Here is a 14,432-nt window from a genome sequence, read left to right on the forward strand (position 1 = left end):
AACAAACAGCCGAAGAACCAACTCGCTGTCCTGGAAACAGCCCCTCATTCTTGGGAAGCTCACCTTCCGAGAGGCAGTGAGTCGGCTCGGCTCGGCCACAGCGGAGAGCCTGGCAAAGGTGACACAGGCCGGCAGGCTCCCTGGGCTGCGAGCCCAGCACTCACAGGAAAGACCCCGGTCCGGATGCCCTGCCCTCCCTGCATCACAGGTGTGCAGTCCTCCCCTTACATCCCTCCTTTGGGTCAAGTTTGCCCAGGAGCGTGCAGGGCCCTGGCAAGGTCATGGCTTATGGAAAAAGGTAGAAGCAGTGACAACAGCAGAAGTTCCCCTCACTTCTCTGGTCAGGGGCTCACCAGTGATGTTTGCGAGTCGTGACTCCGAACTTGGCAGTGCACTCGAAGCAGTTGGAGCCGTCACACCAGGGCGGCTCCTTGGACAGCATATCTGTAACACAGGCAGGAGACGCTCCTGTCAGACAGCGATGTGCCAGGCAGGACGCGGAGCTCCAGAAGGAGCAGGGAGGCGGTACACCACGCACTGCAGAGTGACACGAGGGACAGAAGAGCAACACTCTGACTGGGTCAGGGAGCCTTCACGGAGGAGCCTATGGAGACCAGCACCACCAGGCAGGCTGGGAGAAGGAACCGGTATCCAGGGAGCAAAACTGCAGTGTTTGTGGGAAATGCATGGCTGGAGTGTGAGGCACAGTGAGGAGAGAGCAGAGACCACAGCTGGAAACACTGGCAGGGACCACATGGTAAGGGGAATGGGGGGGAGACAAAGGCAAGAGAAACTGAGTGCGAAGGATCTGTACAGCTGGTGAGTGGACAGCAGCAGGGGGGGAGGGGAGGCGGGGAGCAGGAAGGAGACAGATGAGGGGTTTGGTGTTGGGTTTGCGGAGGCCGTGGAGATTTGGGTTGGGGGTTATGTGTATAAATAATAGCAATGATGATGAGTATTAACTTCGTGATCACTAGCTGTACGCCAGGGTCTGCCTGAGTTCTGTGTACACAGCAGCCGGAGTGCACAGGGAGGAGCAGCACACGAATCACTCATTGTCAGGCACCTCTACAGCCAGCACTGCATTAGGCTCCTATTCTGAGCTCTTAAAAGGCCAACCAAGTGCAAGCAAACAGTAGACCAGGCATCTTAGAAACACAGCTTTAGCACTGGCTCTGCTACAAATCAGCTTTGTCACCCTAGGTAAATCACTTATATCAAAATTGATAGCTACTAAATATTTCTTTTAAAAAAATAATATATATATTATTGATTTCAAAGAGGAAGGAAAAGGGAGAGAGAGAAATATCAATGACGAGAAAGAATCATTGATCAGTTGCCTCCTGCATGCCCCCTACTGGGAATTGAGCCAGCAAACTGGGCATGTGCCCTTACTGGGTATTGAACCCTGACCTCCTGGTTCATAGGTCGCTGTTCAACCACTGAGCCATGCCAGCTGGGCCACAAAATATTTTTGAGCTCAGTTCTCTGCCCACGCCATGAGGCTAATGAGCCTGCTGTGTCCACTGTGGGTGCCGACAGCATTGTGATTCTCTGCCTCATCAATGGGGATGGACAAATATGGAATAATCGGGAGTGAAGAGCTCCTCCTCACAGGAGGAAACAGAAACAGCGGATGGAGAGCGAGTGGGGCTAAAGCAGAAGCAGCTCTGAAGGAGGCAGAGTCTGAATCAGCCCAGGGTGAAGGTGCTGATGAGCAGCCAGGACCCAAGGGGAAGGGGACCTGCCTGGAGCTTAGGGAGCTCTGGTGGCAGCAAGGGGAGGGGGAAACCAGCAGGGGCCCCAAGGCGAGCACTGAAAAGAGACTAACAGTGACCCTCCTGCCATGGCCCAAAGCCCTTCATGGCATTCACACAGAAAAGCCCCATGCGGTGCCCGAACGGCTAGCTCAGGAACGAGTTGTTAGAACGCACAGATCCCAATCCATCCGGAGTCAGCACTGCGCTGTGCCCGCAGGCCAAGGGCAGGGAGGAGGCCTCTCACCTAACAGTCTGAACAGGAGCTGCTTGGTGGCAACCTGGTAGTTGAAAATGTTGACACCTTGGTTATTATTCACCCCGAGGCGAGCCCCAGATCGGACGATGGCACGGCACAAGTTGGCATTCCCCTTCATGTACGCTAGAAGCAGCACTGGAAGACAAAACACAGTAGCGCTACTTCCCTCAGGGCTGGCAGAGGGCAGCTGAGGGTGGGACAGCCCCATGGGTGTTAGCGAGACCCTCCCCGAGGACCCGGCCCTGAGCCGGGGGCCACCAGCGCAGCTCCAGCTGCAGGGACACTCCCTTGCCCATTCGGAGCTTCGGCTGCGAGAACTACAGGGGGTCAGTCCCTGAAGGAAAAGCACACAGCCTCCGCCGCCTTCCCCTGGCGTGAAACGCCAGGAGGACGAAGCTCTCTCACACAGTGTAACTCAATCTAAAGACCTGAGAGGCGTGTACACAGGCAGGAAAAAGTCCGTGTGGGCAACATATTCCAGAAAGTTCTTTCCCCCCTGGAACCCTTCTTCTGTGCAGGAGCAGGCCCAGTGGGAACCGGGCTCTGGCCCGGCATTCCTGCTGGCCCTTCTTACTAACAGTTACAGCTAACAGTAGCTCCCCTTTGCTTACCTTTCCAGACACTTGAATTCTTTCACTTAATTCTCTAAATAATCCAGTCAGATAGGGGTTTTATTTCAAATGAAGAAATGGGCTTGGAGAACTTGCAAAGTTTACCCAGAACCACCTGCTGGACTAGGACAGTGAGGTTCTTAGTCAGGCCTGCTGTGCACTTCAGGGCCTGCCCGCCCATCTCCTGCTCCCGGAAGACGGTGCTCCCTGGAGCTGGTGCTGGGCCCAGCGGCTCACACCCAGGCCTGGCTCCTCGGAAGCTCGGGCTCACCACTGCCGGCTTAGAAACCCCATGCGGATCAAGACCAAGAACTCTCCCCAAGGCCAAGGTCTGATGACAAGATACTCGGTCCCGTGGTCCGGTTCAGGACAGCCCTTGGTGATGCATCACTGCCAACGCCATGGAGGCGCTGACTGGCCTGAGGGCAATGAATGGGGCACAGCAGCAGGAAGTGCTCAGCGAGCCCTGCACTGGGAAGGAGAGATTTGGGTTTCATCTTTGTTTCCTTACTTGAAAAATGGGGACACACTATATGTACTGCTTACCTTATAGGATTATTGTGGGTGTTCAACAAGAAAAATGAATGTCAAAGTGTGTATATATATATATATATATATATATATATATATATATATTTAAAAAACTATGAAAGCTACACAAATTAATATAGCGATTGCTCATAGCTAGAGCAACAACATGAGAGAGGCCTACTTTCAAACCCCCTCAATAAGACATCAGCCCTTCTCTGCATATAACTTGCTGCTTTCCCAAAGCATGTCAACACACGTCTAGCCACTTCCTCCTCTAAAGCATCTGTGAGGTGCTTATATTTTATTTCTCTCCAGGCATCTGGGAGCTTGGATAGCCCCCTCACTGCCTAGATAAGAGGTACATGAGGGCAACAAGAACGGGCGGGCGGGCCTGTTTGGACAAGGGTCTGGCTGTGGAGCACCAGATAGCAGATACACATCATGTGCTGGGCCTGAAGCCAGACACTGCTGTTTATACAGCACCATGTGTGCCTGGGCTCTTACTGTTCCAGGAAGCAAGGAACACAGGAGACAGGACACACACACAGCTCATTACTTACCCGTGTTTCCTTCTGCATCCGGTTTATCCAGAGGATAATCAGGCATGCACTCTAAGAAGAGATCAAAGATGGCCGCTGCATTCTCTTTGCCATATTGTCCCAAAATGTGCAGTGGCGACTGGCCTCTGACAAAGCAAGTTGAAAAGTTAGGTATGTATCTGCCACTGCCTTCATCCAGAAAAGAAATGGGATTTTCTGAACTCTATGATGCTGGACAAATCAAAGGACACGAAATAGGTCATAAAAGTTTTTCTAGAAAGTATTATGCAAAAAGGAAAATTCCAGGGCACCAAAGCCTGGCCCAGGGCCACAGTGCCCGGTTCGGCAGTGTGACACCAGTGACCGCCAGCTTCAAGGGGCAGCAGAGCACGTGGCGCACTGGCCTCCGCTCTGGAACTCGCGCACTCACCTCAGGTTAAAGCCTTCGGCGTCCACGTTGCACTCAGTCAGAAGGACCCGGATGTTGTTGAGCCGACCGTGCATGACAGCAAGATGAAGAGCTAGGGAATAGAGCCTCTTACTGTGCAAGCCAAGAAGCACACACAGGAAATCTGGACTGCTCCTCACCCTCACAAACCTTGCTCTAAAAGGAACGCAGACAGAGCAGCCATGGTCCACTCACATCCTTTCCAGTATTCACCACCCAAGAATGAGCCATAAATGCAACCTTACAAGACTTTGCTTTTTGCTTCCACAGTTACCCCAAAATGAGCTTTAATGGTTTCAGAAGAAGCCATTTCTGGCTTTAGGGGTTACCATTCGGATTGCAGGCTGCCCAGAGCCTGGACAGTGGCATGCTGGATGCCCGGCTCAGGGCCTTCCCTACCATGCTCTGCTCTATGACAGCCAGCCTCCCTGAGGGGGAGCAGACCCACGAGTACGTGCACCTCCACCCCTAGATTGGAGGGTTTGCTAACGGCACTCAGCACTGGACAAAGGGGAAAGACTGGGAATTACCATTATTTCCATTCTCATCCACAGCGGCAAAGTCCACTCCGTTCTCCAAGAGGACCGAGCAGATGGTGGGCAGGTCCTGCTGGGCAGCGAGATGGAGGGCGGTCTGGCGGTGCTTGGTTAATTCGTTCACTTTGGCTCCTGCAAGAAGCTGATGAAGTTGATTACATGAGCGGCCTCTTTTCCACAACCAACCAAGATCCCACTCAAGGGGGGCAAGCCTGCCTGACTCTGACATCCACGGAGTCTGTTCTGCTAGCAAAGCTGGGGGCAAAGGGCCTCACAAACACTCAAGGCATAAGCCAGCAAAACCTGCCCCAAGGACAAACAGACAATCATCAAAATGTTAAAAAGGCATTCCTGCCCTAACCGGTTTGGCTCAGTGGATAGAGCGTCGGCCTGCGGACTGAAAGGTCCCAGGTTCGATTCTGGTCAAGGGCATGTACTTGGTTGCGGGCACATTCTTAGTAGGAGCTGTGCAGGAGGCTGCTGATCGATGTTTCTCTCTCATCGATGTTTCAAACTCTCTATCCCTCACCCTTCCTCTCTGTAAAAAATCAATAAATATATATATATATATGTGTGTGTGTATATATATGTGTGTATATATATATATGTATATATATATGTGTGTATATATATATATATAATTTATTTATTTTTTTAAAGGCATTCCTTATGACACAGACATTTCTACTTGTAAACATCAGTACATAAAATAACACAAGACTGCAATGAATGTTCACTATTAAGGATGTCCATTATTTAAAAAAGTGAAACCAGATTGCAAAAAGGATTTAGTTATGAAAATGACAATATAGCCTGGCTGGCATGGCTCAGTGGTTGAGTGCTGACCTACAAATCAGGAGGTCACGGTTCGATTCCCAGTCAGGGCACATGCCCAGGTTGTGGGCCCAGTGTATGGAGTGCAGGAGACAGGCAACCAGTGATTCTCTCTCATCACTGATGTTTCTATATCTCCCTCTTCCTGCCTCTCTGAAATCAATTAAAAAATATTTTTTAAATAAATAAAATATTAGAATATTTTAATAAAAAAGTCAAATTAGGAGGCAGTATGATAGTATTATCCATTTGGGGAGAGAAAGAAATATATATACATTCACACATAAACATAGAAACTGCAAGTGTTTAAAAACATATATACCAGCCGAAACTGGTTTGGCTCAGTGGAAAGAGCGTCAGCTTGCGGACTGAGAGGTCCCAGGTTCGATTCCGGTCAAGGGCATGTACATCGGTTGCGGGCACATCCCCGGTGGGGGGTGTGCGGGAGGCAGCTGGTTGATGTTCTTCTCTCATCGATGTTTCTAGCTCTCTATCCCTCTCCCTTCCTCTCTGCAAAAAAAAAAAAAAAAAATCAATAAAATATTAAAAAGAAACATATATACCAAACTCAGAGGAAGAGTTGAGGGTGCAAGAGAGATACTTTTTGCTTTATATCCTTATATGCTTTAAGTTTTTCACAATAAGAATGCACTATTTTTTAAGAGGGAAGGAAGAGGGAGGGGAGGGAAGAAAGATAGAGAGACATCAATGTGAGAGAGAGAGGAACATTGATGGTACCTCCTGACCTGAGATTGAATCCAAACCTTAGGTATGTGCCCTGCTTGGGAATAGAACCCACAACTCTTTGGTGCATGAGACAACGCTCCAACCCACTGAGCCAAACTGGCCGGGGAGAGCATGTACTACTTTTACATTATTTTTTTTTTTTAAAAAAGACCATAACAGAATTAAAGGCAGGAAGGAACTTTAAATAATATGTTAGCTTAGTATTTGAAATTCATAACCCACTTTCTGACAAAGTTTCACAGACTTTGCTATTAACAGAAAAGAATCTGCAGTTTGCTCCCCTGAGGGCTGAGGCACCTAGTTCCTGTCTGTGTGCAGGCGCTCTGCCCCCTGGGAAACTCCGGCACTGGTTAGCTGCTCTGCTTCTCACCCCAACTTTCCAGTCCCAGGCAAACCAGCTTCTGGGCTTCGAGTCATTCATAGGTCCAGATAGGACATAGCACAGAGGGGTATTCATGGTCACAAGTGCTAGGGAGCATAGCTAACCCTAGGTTGGTTAACTGGGGGAGGGGGAGAGTTTGGGTAAAGGCTTTATGCAATGCGAACAGATTCTAACATTATGCTGTACAATTCTCAGAGGAAGGACTGGATGGTCACTGGGAGATCTGCTATTCCTACTCCTGTCGCTGCAAGCTCAGGACTTTGTAAGGCAGAGCATGACCTTGGTGAAGGGGCCTTCCAACCTCCTTAGGCTCTCAGTGTGGCAGGCAGACTGATGGAATGCCCCCTATGTTCACGCAGCATTACTCACAATAGCTAAGATACAGAGACATCTTACGTGTCCATCAATGGGTTAATGGGTACAGAAGACATTGTGTGCATGTATATACAACATGTATGTATACAGTGTATGTACACACATATACATAATGTATACATATAGGCTATATAAATATACAACATATACACACACAATGGAATTCTATTCAGCCATTAAAACAGAATGATCCTGGCCAACGTTGCTCAGTGAATGAGCATTGACCTCTGTTTAAGGGAGTCACAGTTCGATTCCGGGTCAGGACAGGTGCCTGGGTTGCAGGCTCAATCCCCAGTGGGGTGTTCAGGAGGCAGCCAACCAATGATTCTCTCTCATCAATGATATTCCATTTCTCTCTCCCTCTCCCTTCTTCTCTAATACCAATAAAAATATATTTTCTAAAAAAAAAAAAAAAATTACAAAAAAAAATAAAACCAGAATGAAATCTTGCCATTTGTGACAACTTGGATGAACACTGAGGGCATTATGCTTTGTGAATTAAGTCAGTGAAAGAAAGGCAAATATCATTAAGATCTCACTTATATGTGAAATTAAAAAATAAAAAAAATAAAAAGCCCCAAGCTCACAGCCACAGAGAATAGATTTGGGTAGTTGCCAGAGGATGTGGTAGGCAAAATGGGTGAAGGTACAAACCTACAGTTAGAAAGTCAGTCAGTCACGGGAGGCCATGCATAGCATGGTGATTATAGTTACTAATACTATTGTATATTTGAAAACTGCAAAGAATAATTCTTAAAAGACCTCATCACACACAAAGAAAAATTTGTGTGACTATATATGGTGACAGATGTTAGATTTATTGTGGTGGTCCTTTTACAAATATCGAATCAATATGTTACATAACTGAAACTAATGTATATATTAATTATACCTCACTTTAAAAAAGAGAGAGGGGGAAAGAGAGAGCAAGCGCAAACAGGTGCACTCGAAAGCCCCAGCTGAGCTCCTTTCCCTAGATGCTCCCCCCCGCCTCTGCCACCCAAATCCTACTTTCCTTCATGGCCTCACTCAGCACCTGCCTGCCCAGGCAGCCCGCTGGGACTTAGGATCTGCTAACACACCTGCTTCCCTGGCACTTACTCCCCAAATGTGCACTGGCCTTTCGCAGTAACTGGAAAACACCTATAATGAGAGATCTGCACACACTCTACCACATGCTTTGTCTGCATGTTTCATGTAATGTTTCGGCCACACTTACCAAATTGCGGACGATGATCTCTGAGCCTGCTTGGACAGCAAGGTGCAAAGGGGTCAACTTGGAAGCATCCTGGACTCTGGAATTCACATTCGCCTGGACACTGATCAGGAACAGGACGCTCTCAATATCCGAGTTCTGAACGGCCACATGAAGAAAGTTCCGGCCCTTGTTATCCACCTGAGCAAAAATCAGGAACCAAAATATGAGTGGGCTCCTCATGCAAGAGTGGCTCCTTGCGCACCTGCGGGCTGCTCTGACCACTGGAGGAGTCACGGTATATCCTTTCCTCAGGTCCAGGAAGGCCCCACCCCAAACCAACCACCGGATGTACGTGTGCCCATGCCCATGTGTGCACGGTCCTCCTCGAGGGCTGGGAAAGGCAGCCACTGCCCTGGCCCAGCTGTGCTGGGGCCTTGCGCAGCAGGAGCTAGACTGGGAAAGCCAAGAAACAGACAACCTGAAGTCCCGGGAAAGGAAGGCACCAACACGCTGCCGTATCAGGGGAAGGCCAGGGTGGAGATGAACTTTGGGAGCCCCTTGCTTTGGCTAAGACAGGCACCCAGCATCCTAGCACCACAGCAGCAATGCCGGCCTGACTCCAAACAGTCAAACAATCTTCAGAACTTGCAGAAGGTTTCCTCTTTTATAGAGCTACAGGAGGACAGTACATATTGGGGAGGCAGCCAACAGTGTAACGCAGACTTTGTAAAGCAGCCGAAACCGGTTTGGCTCAGTGATAGAGTGTGGGCCTGCGGACTGAAAGGTCCCAGGTTCGATTCCGATCAAGGGCATGTACATTGGTTGCGGGCACATCCCTGGTAGGGGGTGTGCAGGAGGTAGCTGATCGATGTTTCTCTCTCATCGGTGTTTCTAGCTTTCTTATCCCTCTCCCTTCCTCTCTGTAAAAAATCAATAAAATATATATATTTTTTAAAATGTAAAGCAGACAAAAGCTCACTCAAATCAAACTACAGAGAGTCCTGCAGTTGTGAAAGAGCTGCCTTGTCAGTATGAGTGCTCAGTGAGAAGTGAGGGAGACTCCGACATGCTGCACACACACCAAATCCCTAACACATCTCCACACTGTACGCCATGTCACAGCCATGTACCTGCAAAGGGCTCTGGTCAACAGTGCCAGACTGAGAAGCAACGTGTCCATTCTTGCACATTTTACATGAGCAATGGTGAGGTTACACCTGCACGAAGCAGCCACACTTACGGAAATGCTGAAGACACACACAACGTACAGAAGTCTGAACATCAAGCAACACTTTTCAACTATCTGAGATTGTTGCAAGGTCCCAAATTTCCATCTACCTTCATAAATGGCTACTTAACATCTCGGCAGTATCCTAAGTGCTCAACAGAGACTCTAGCAAACCTGTCCCAGCTCCCGCCTCAGATCAGTTGCTGCTGTCATTTCCCACCCAATCTGCTGTTTCAGGTCAACAGTTCACCATCCAGAACAAACAGGACAACTGAGCCTGCTAAGAGAATGCTAACAACTTAACTCCTTAAAATACACAGAAAGTTGCCACAAATCACGCCAAAAGCTCAAGTTCAATTTCAATCTCTTAAACATATGCATTACTAGGGCAATTAAGCAACCAAGCAAAGGCAAGAGTGGCCTCAGGTGCACATGAGACACCATTATGTGGCGACACACAGAGCAGAACAGTCTAACCTCATCCCGCACTGACAGGACATCTAAATGGTCAGGTTTTAAAAAAGGGGAGTATAATTTCAAAACAATGTCTTTACATGGAAGAGACCTATACGGCTGGAGACATAGGTTTAGTCTCCATGGAACAGGCTCTGCCCTGCTCGGGACACCGTAGAGAAGGCTGGGTGCTGGTCACTCACCTGCTCTGCAGCCCCAGACTCGCGTTTCAGGATGGCCTCGGCCGCCTTGTTGTTCTTGTAAGTCATGGCGCAGGCAAAAGGGGTCAGCCCTTGTCTGTCCCGGACATTCAAGAGGATGTCAGGGTGAGAAATCAACAGCTGAATGATGACACTATGTTGGTTGCTGATGGCCACGTGAATAGGTGTTCTCCCTTCTGCATCCTACAGGGACAGGGCACAGATTTCAATCTTCAAACGAACGATAAAACTCGGGGAAAACATAAAGGGGGGTAACTTTTAAACCAAATTTGGTTCTCAGAATCAATACTGCCACCCTGTGTTCGAAATCAGCTCTGAGGCCAAGCAGAGACGACTAAAAGCCACTCCCCATCCCGTCCCAGTGACCTACGGGCACACACACACTTGTTTACAAGCTCTGCAGTCAGCCTTAGCTCCAAGTTACACCCTCCTCCTCTGACTGACTACAGGGCCGCCCACATCCATGTTCACAGGCTAGAGCATCGACAAACATCAAGAACCATGACTCGGGGATGCTCAGTTGAGTTCCTGGAACATTTCACTGAACACTGTCCAGATGCTCCTCAACTTACAATGGCGCTACATCCCAAAAAACCTATCGTAAGTGAAGTACCTTTTAAGTCGAAAATGCATTTACCACACCCAACCCACAGAACACCGTAACTTAGCCTCGCCTATCTTAAATGTGCTCAGAACACTTACGTTAGCTTACAACCAGGCAAAAATAATCTAACACAATCTCATGTAATTGATTAAATTATGCGTATCATCCTAGAGATGAAAAATCATTAAGTCAATCATCATGAGTTGGGGACTGTCTGTATGCAGCCTGTGAGTAGAACTCTCAATGGAAATCTTTAGCCGGAATAGGAGGCTAAACCAAGTTGAAGGGTCAAGGCACAAAGAAGAAAACTTCAACGTGAAATCATTAAAGTGACTAGGCAGGCTGTAAGACACAGAGAATCACTTCATCTGTCTGCAGCTTAGCCCCATTTGTGGTAAAGCAGACCCGGGACTGAGAATCTGCAAGACCCCTTTGCCAAAAGAGGAGCTTTTCCCTAATTCTGGGGTTACCAGCAATCCCCCTGGAGAAGAGAAACTCTCCATACCTGTGCATTTACATTGGCACCAAACTCCAGAAGACACTGGACCGTCTCTTCCAGGCCCCAGGAGGCTGCCAAATGCAAGGGCGTCTGCCCGTCTCTGGCCTCTTCCTCGCCTTCTCCATTAGCTCCGGGCTGTCTGGGACTGTTCACATCGCAGCCGCTGAAGAGGAGGAGGAAATGAAAGGAAGGCTCCACGGGCCAAGCTGCCACCCAGCCTCCAGGCATGCAGAGAAGCTTCCAGCAGCAGCCCTGTCCAATCCAGCAAAAAGCTCTGCCAGGATTGCCATCCTTGGCCTTGGCCTCAAATGTCAGTGTCTGGGTCCCCCTCCCATAGGTTCTGCCGTAAATGGTCTTGGGGACCGCCTGGGCAGCAGAACTCTACATCTCCCCAGGGGAGCTGCAAGTACTTCAAGTTTAAAACCACCTCTACAGGTTTCCTGCATGGCTTCCCACACAGCCTGTACTAAGAAGCTATGGAGCCATTATGGCTTATGTATCTACGGGGGGGTCCTGCAGAGGCCCTCTGGTCTCCAGCTTCCCTCCTGACCCCCTAGCCTCCTGGCTTCATTATGCAAAATGGCCTGATTTGACTATGAGCAGCCTGCAGGAGGCTGACAGCAGATTCTTTGATCTGGGCACTCAAGGTTCTTTCCTCACAAATGAGTCACATCTCTCGGCTGACTTAACTTGACAGTGACCCTCTGATAGCCGTAATTAGGGGAGTCCGGCCAATAAGACTGTAGCCAACAGTCTTGCTGAATAAAAAAGATTTGAAGAGATACTTAGGCTTCTCAGACCTGCGAATAAGGAAGCAGGTGGTGGACTCGTTGTTTTCGTCGATGGCTCTGTGCAGGAGTGTCTGAAGGCACCCGTTAGGTCCTGGGCCCCAGCATGTGGCATCACAGCCGTGTCTGACCTGCAGAAAAACACGTTACTCACACACTGCCTGGAAAAGGCCAACTTTTTATTACCATCTCGGAGCTCTATGCACACCATTAGGTTCATTTTTCAGGCAAGACACAGTTGATAATTAACTGATAACGATTTTTATCTGAATCATTCATCAGATTTACAAACAATGATTAAAATCTGCTCTGTGCAAGCGTGCCCAAGTCCCTGAAGTGATGATGTGTTTATGAAATCTGAGAGATATGTTTAATTAATGCCCTCTTGAGCTGTGTTCTAGAAAAGGAGGCGTGCGCGCGCGCACGCGCACACACACACGCCCCAGTAACACCTACCTATAATTAACAGGTAAAGTCAGTAACGACTGGGTAAAGCCCCCAGGTGCCAATGCCTTACTGCCACATTTCAGGCTCTTCAAAAAGCTAGTAACTTCAGAGCTACCTCTGCTTTGGGGGCTACGTTCTGAACAAGGGAGACAGAACTGAGATTTGGGAATGTGTCACCCTGGTGATAGCAGAAGAGCCCACATCAGATTAACCCACCTCAGAGCAGACTCCTGAGGAAACCCTTGCTTCTTGGCAGTTTTCTTGATAAAAGCAGTCTACAAAACGGGTCATCGGAGACCATGCTGAACTGCACATTTCTCTAGTGTGATTTTTTAAGGCTCGTCCTTGGCTCCGTTTGTTACCTGGCAAACCTCTTGCTCCTTGTGGCCACTATGTAGGTACCAAATCCATTTCTGACACACAATATCCCCATGAGTAACCAGAGGCTAAAGTTGAGTTTGACTCACCAGAGTCGATGCGATGTCCTCCAGATTATTTGCCAGCGCGAGCCACAATGGCGGGTTCCCCTCCTCGTCCGGCACGGACATGTCAGCTCCTCGGGTGCATATGGCATCCACTACCAGCGGGAGCTGGTTTTTGATGGCCAGCTGAAGGGCTGTCTCTCCATCCTGCGTCCTGCCAGGACACGCACACCAAACCCAGCATTTGTAGTGAAAGCCAACAACAAAGTGTGCCCTTCTGGGCGTCCCAGAGGCCTGAATCCACCGTAGGCCTTAAACTAATTCATTCACATTAATTAATATCCTTTCAGTTGTATGTCAATAGCATCTGTCCCAGATCTTTTAAAAAATATAGCCATGCCATTCTATGTCACAGAAAAGGTAATGGACCAACATCCCAGGGTGTTGAAATCTTAAGGGCATATAGCTGCTTTTAACAGCATCTCAAAACAATGCAAGTTTAACTGTACATATTTCCCCTTCAAGACTTTCTGACAGCTCATTTATTGGAATGATCTTCGTTATAACTGAATTCTTACTCAAGTGATTTGAGACTGTCCTTTTTAATGAGACAGTGCGAGTGGGGGAAAGAGCGGGAGTGTACGGTTACGCCCAGTTTCTGCACCGCATTCACTTCAGACCCTGGTCTCCCCCCTTATCTAACAAGGACGACAGTGGGTGCTAAAAGCAGGGCTCTGCTTTTGAGCTGGCGCTGCCGAGGCTCAGCCCACCTGACGTTGATGTCTGCCTGGTGCTCCAGGAGAAAGAGTGCGCTCTTGCTGTCCTGCCGCTGAATGGCCATGTGCAGCAGCGTCTGCCCGTCCGACATGGTGTCGTTGATGCCCGCCCCGGAGCCCAGCAGCTGGGCTGCGATCGTGTGCATGCCTGGGAAACAAGCAAGCCCTGGTTAAGGCATGTCCCCACTCCTCCAGCCACTTACTGCAACAAACACACCCTCTCCACTTCTCAAAGCCGGCAGTTTTTAAACTGGATATTACAGGTTTAACCCAAACAGGAAGATTATTTTACAACTAAGCCCCACCACCTCCTTGCTTCTTTTCCTCTCTCCCTCACCCCCTCCCTCCTGCCATCTGTCTGTCTGCAGGTGTCAACAGCCTCTCGCACAGCCATACCTGTCCATAAGGCCAGGCCCAGCACAGTCTGGTCTCGGGAATCCTTGAGGCTGAAGTCCGGAATAATTTGCAAGTTGTTGGTGGCATGAAGAGCATTAGCTAAATTTTTTTAAAGGAAAAGAACACTTGATTTTACCATCCCATGGTTCAAATTTAAAGTATCCAAGAAGATATATGTACTTATATGTAATATTTTAAACAATAAAAAATACATATTAAAAAAATAAAGTATCCAAGAGAGTAAGAGATCAGTTTCAAACTGACTGGCTAAAATACAAACGGATAAATTTTCTTGTGGAGAGTGGAAGCCAAGAAATCTAACTACAGAGCTAAACTTATGGGGAAAATGAAAAATTTTAAAGCTTAAAACATTGAATCTTC

The 14,432-nt window shown here is 48.5% G+C and overlaps 1 protein-coding gene across 3 annotated transcripts in view; it reads right to left on the minus strand.

Moving 5' to 3' along the window:
* ANKFY1 (ankyrin repeat and FYVE domain containing 1) overlaps positions 1–14,432 on the minus strand; it is a 62,144-nt gene that overhangs the window by 4,116 nt on the left and 43,596 nt on the right. For all 3 annotated transcript variants that reach the window (XM_084862857.1, XM_084862858.1, XM_084862859.1), the window contains 12 exons: positions 14,052–14,150; positions 13,650–13,803; positions 12,925–13,093; positions 12,023–12,141; positions 11,229–11,385; positions 10,102–10,302; positions 8,239–8,415; positions 4,676–4,823; positions 4,128–4,218; positions 3,719–3,843; positions 2,005–2,151; positions 354–444 (listed from right to left, as the gene is read on the minus strand). In XM_084862857.1, coding sequence (XP_084718983.1) covers positions 354–444; positions 2,005–2,151; positions 3,719–3,843; positions 4,128–4,218; positions 4,676–4,823; positions 8,239–8,415; positions 10,102–10,302; positions 11,229–11,385; positions 12,023–12,141; positions 12,925–13,093; positions 13,650–13,803; positions 14,052–14,150 — 1,678 coding nt within the window. The remainder of the gene's footprint in view (positions 1–353; positions 445–2,004; positions 2,152–3,718; positions 3,844–4,127; positions 4,219–4,675; positions 4,824–8,238; positions 8,416–10,101; positions 10,303–11,228; positions 11,386–12,022; positions 12,142–12,924; positions 13,094–13,649; positions 13,804–14,051; positions 14,151–14,432) is intronic.

This window comes from Pipistrellus hanaki (assembly GCF_964339955.1).
Source record: "Pipistrellus hanaki genome assembly, chromosome: 16".
NCBI lineage: Eukaryota > Metazoa > Chordata > Mammalia > Chiroptera > Vespertilionidae > Pipistrellus > Pipistrellus hanaki.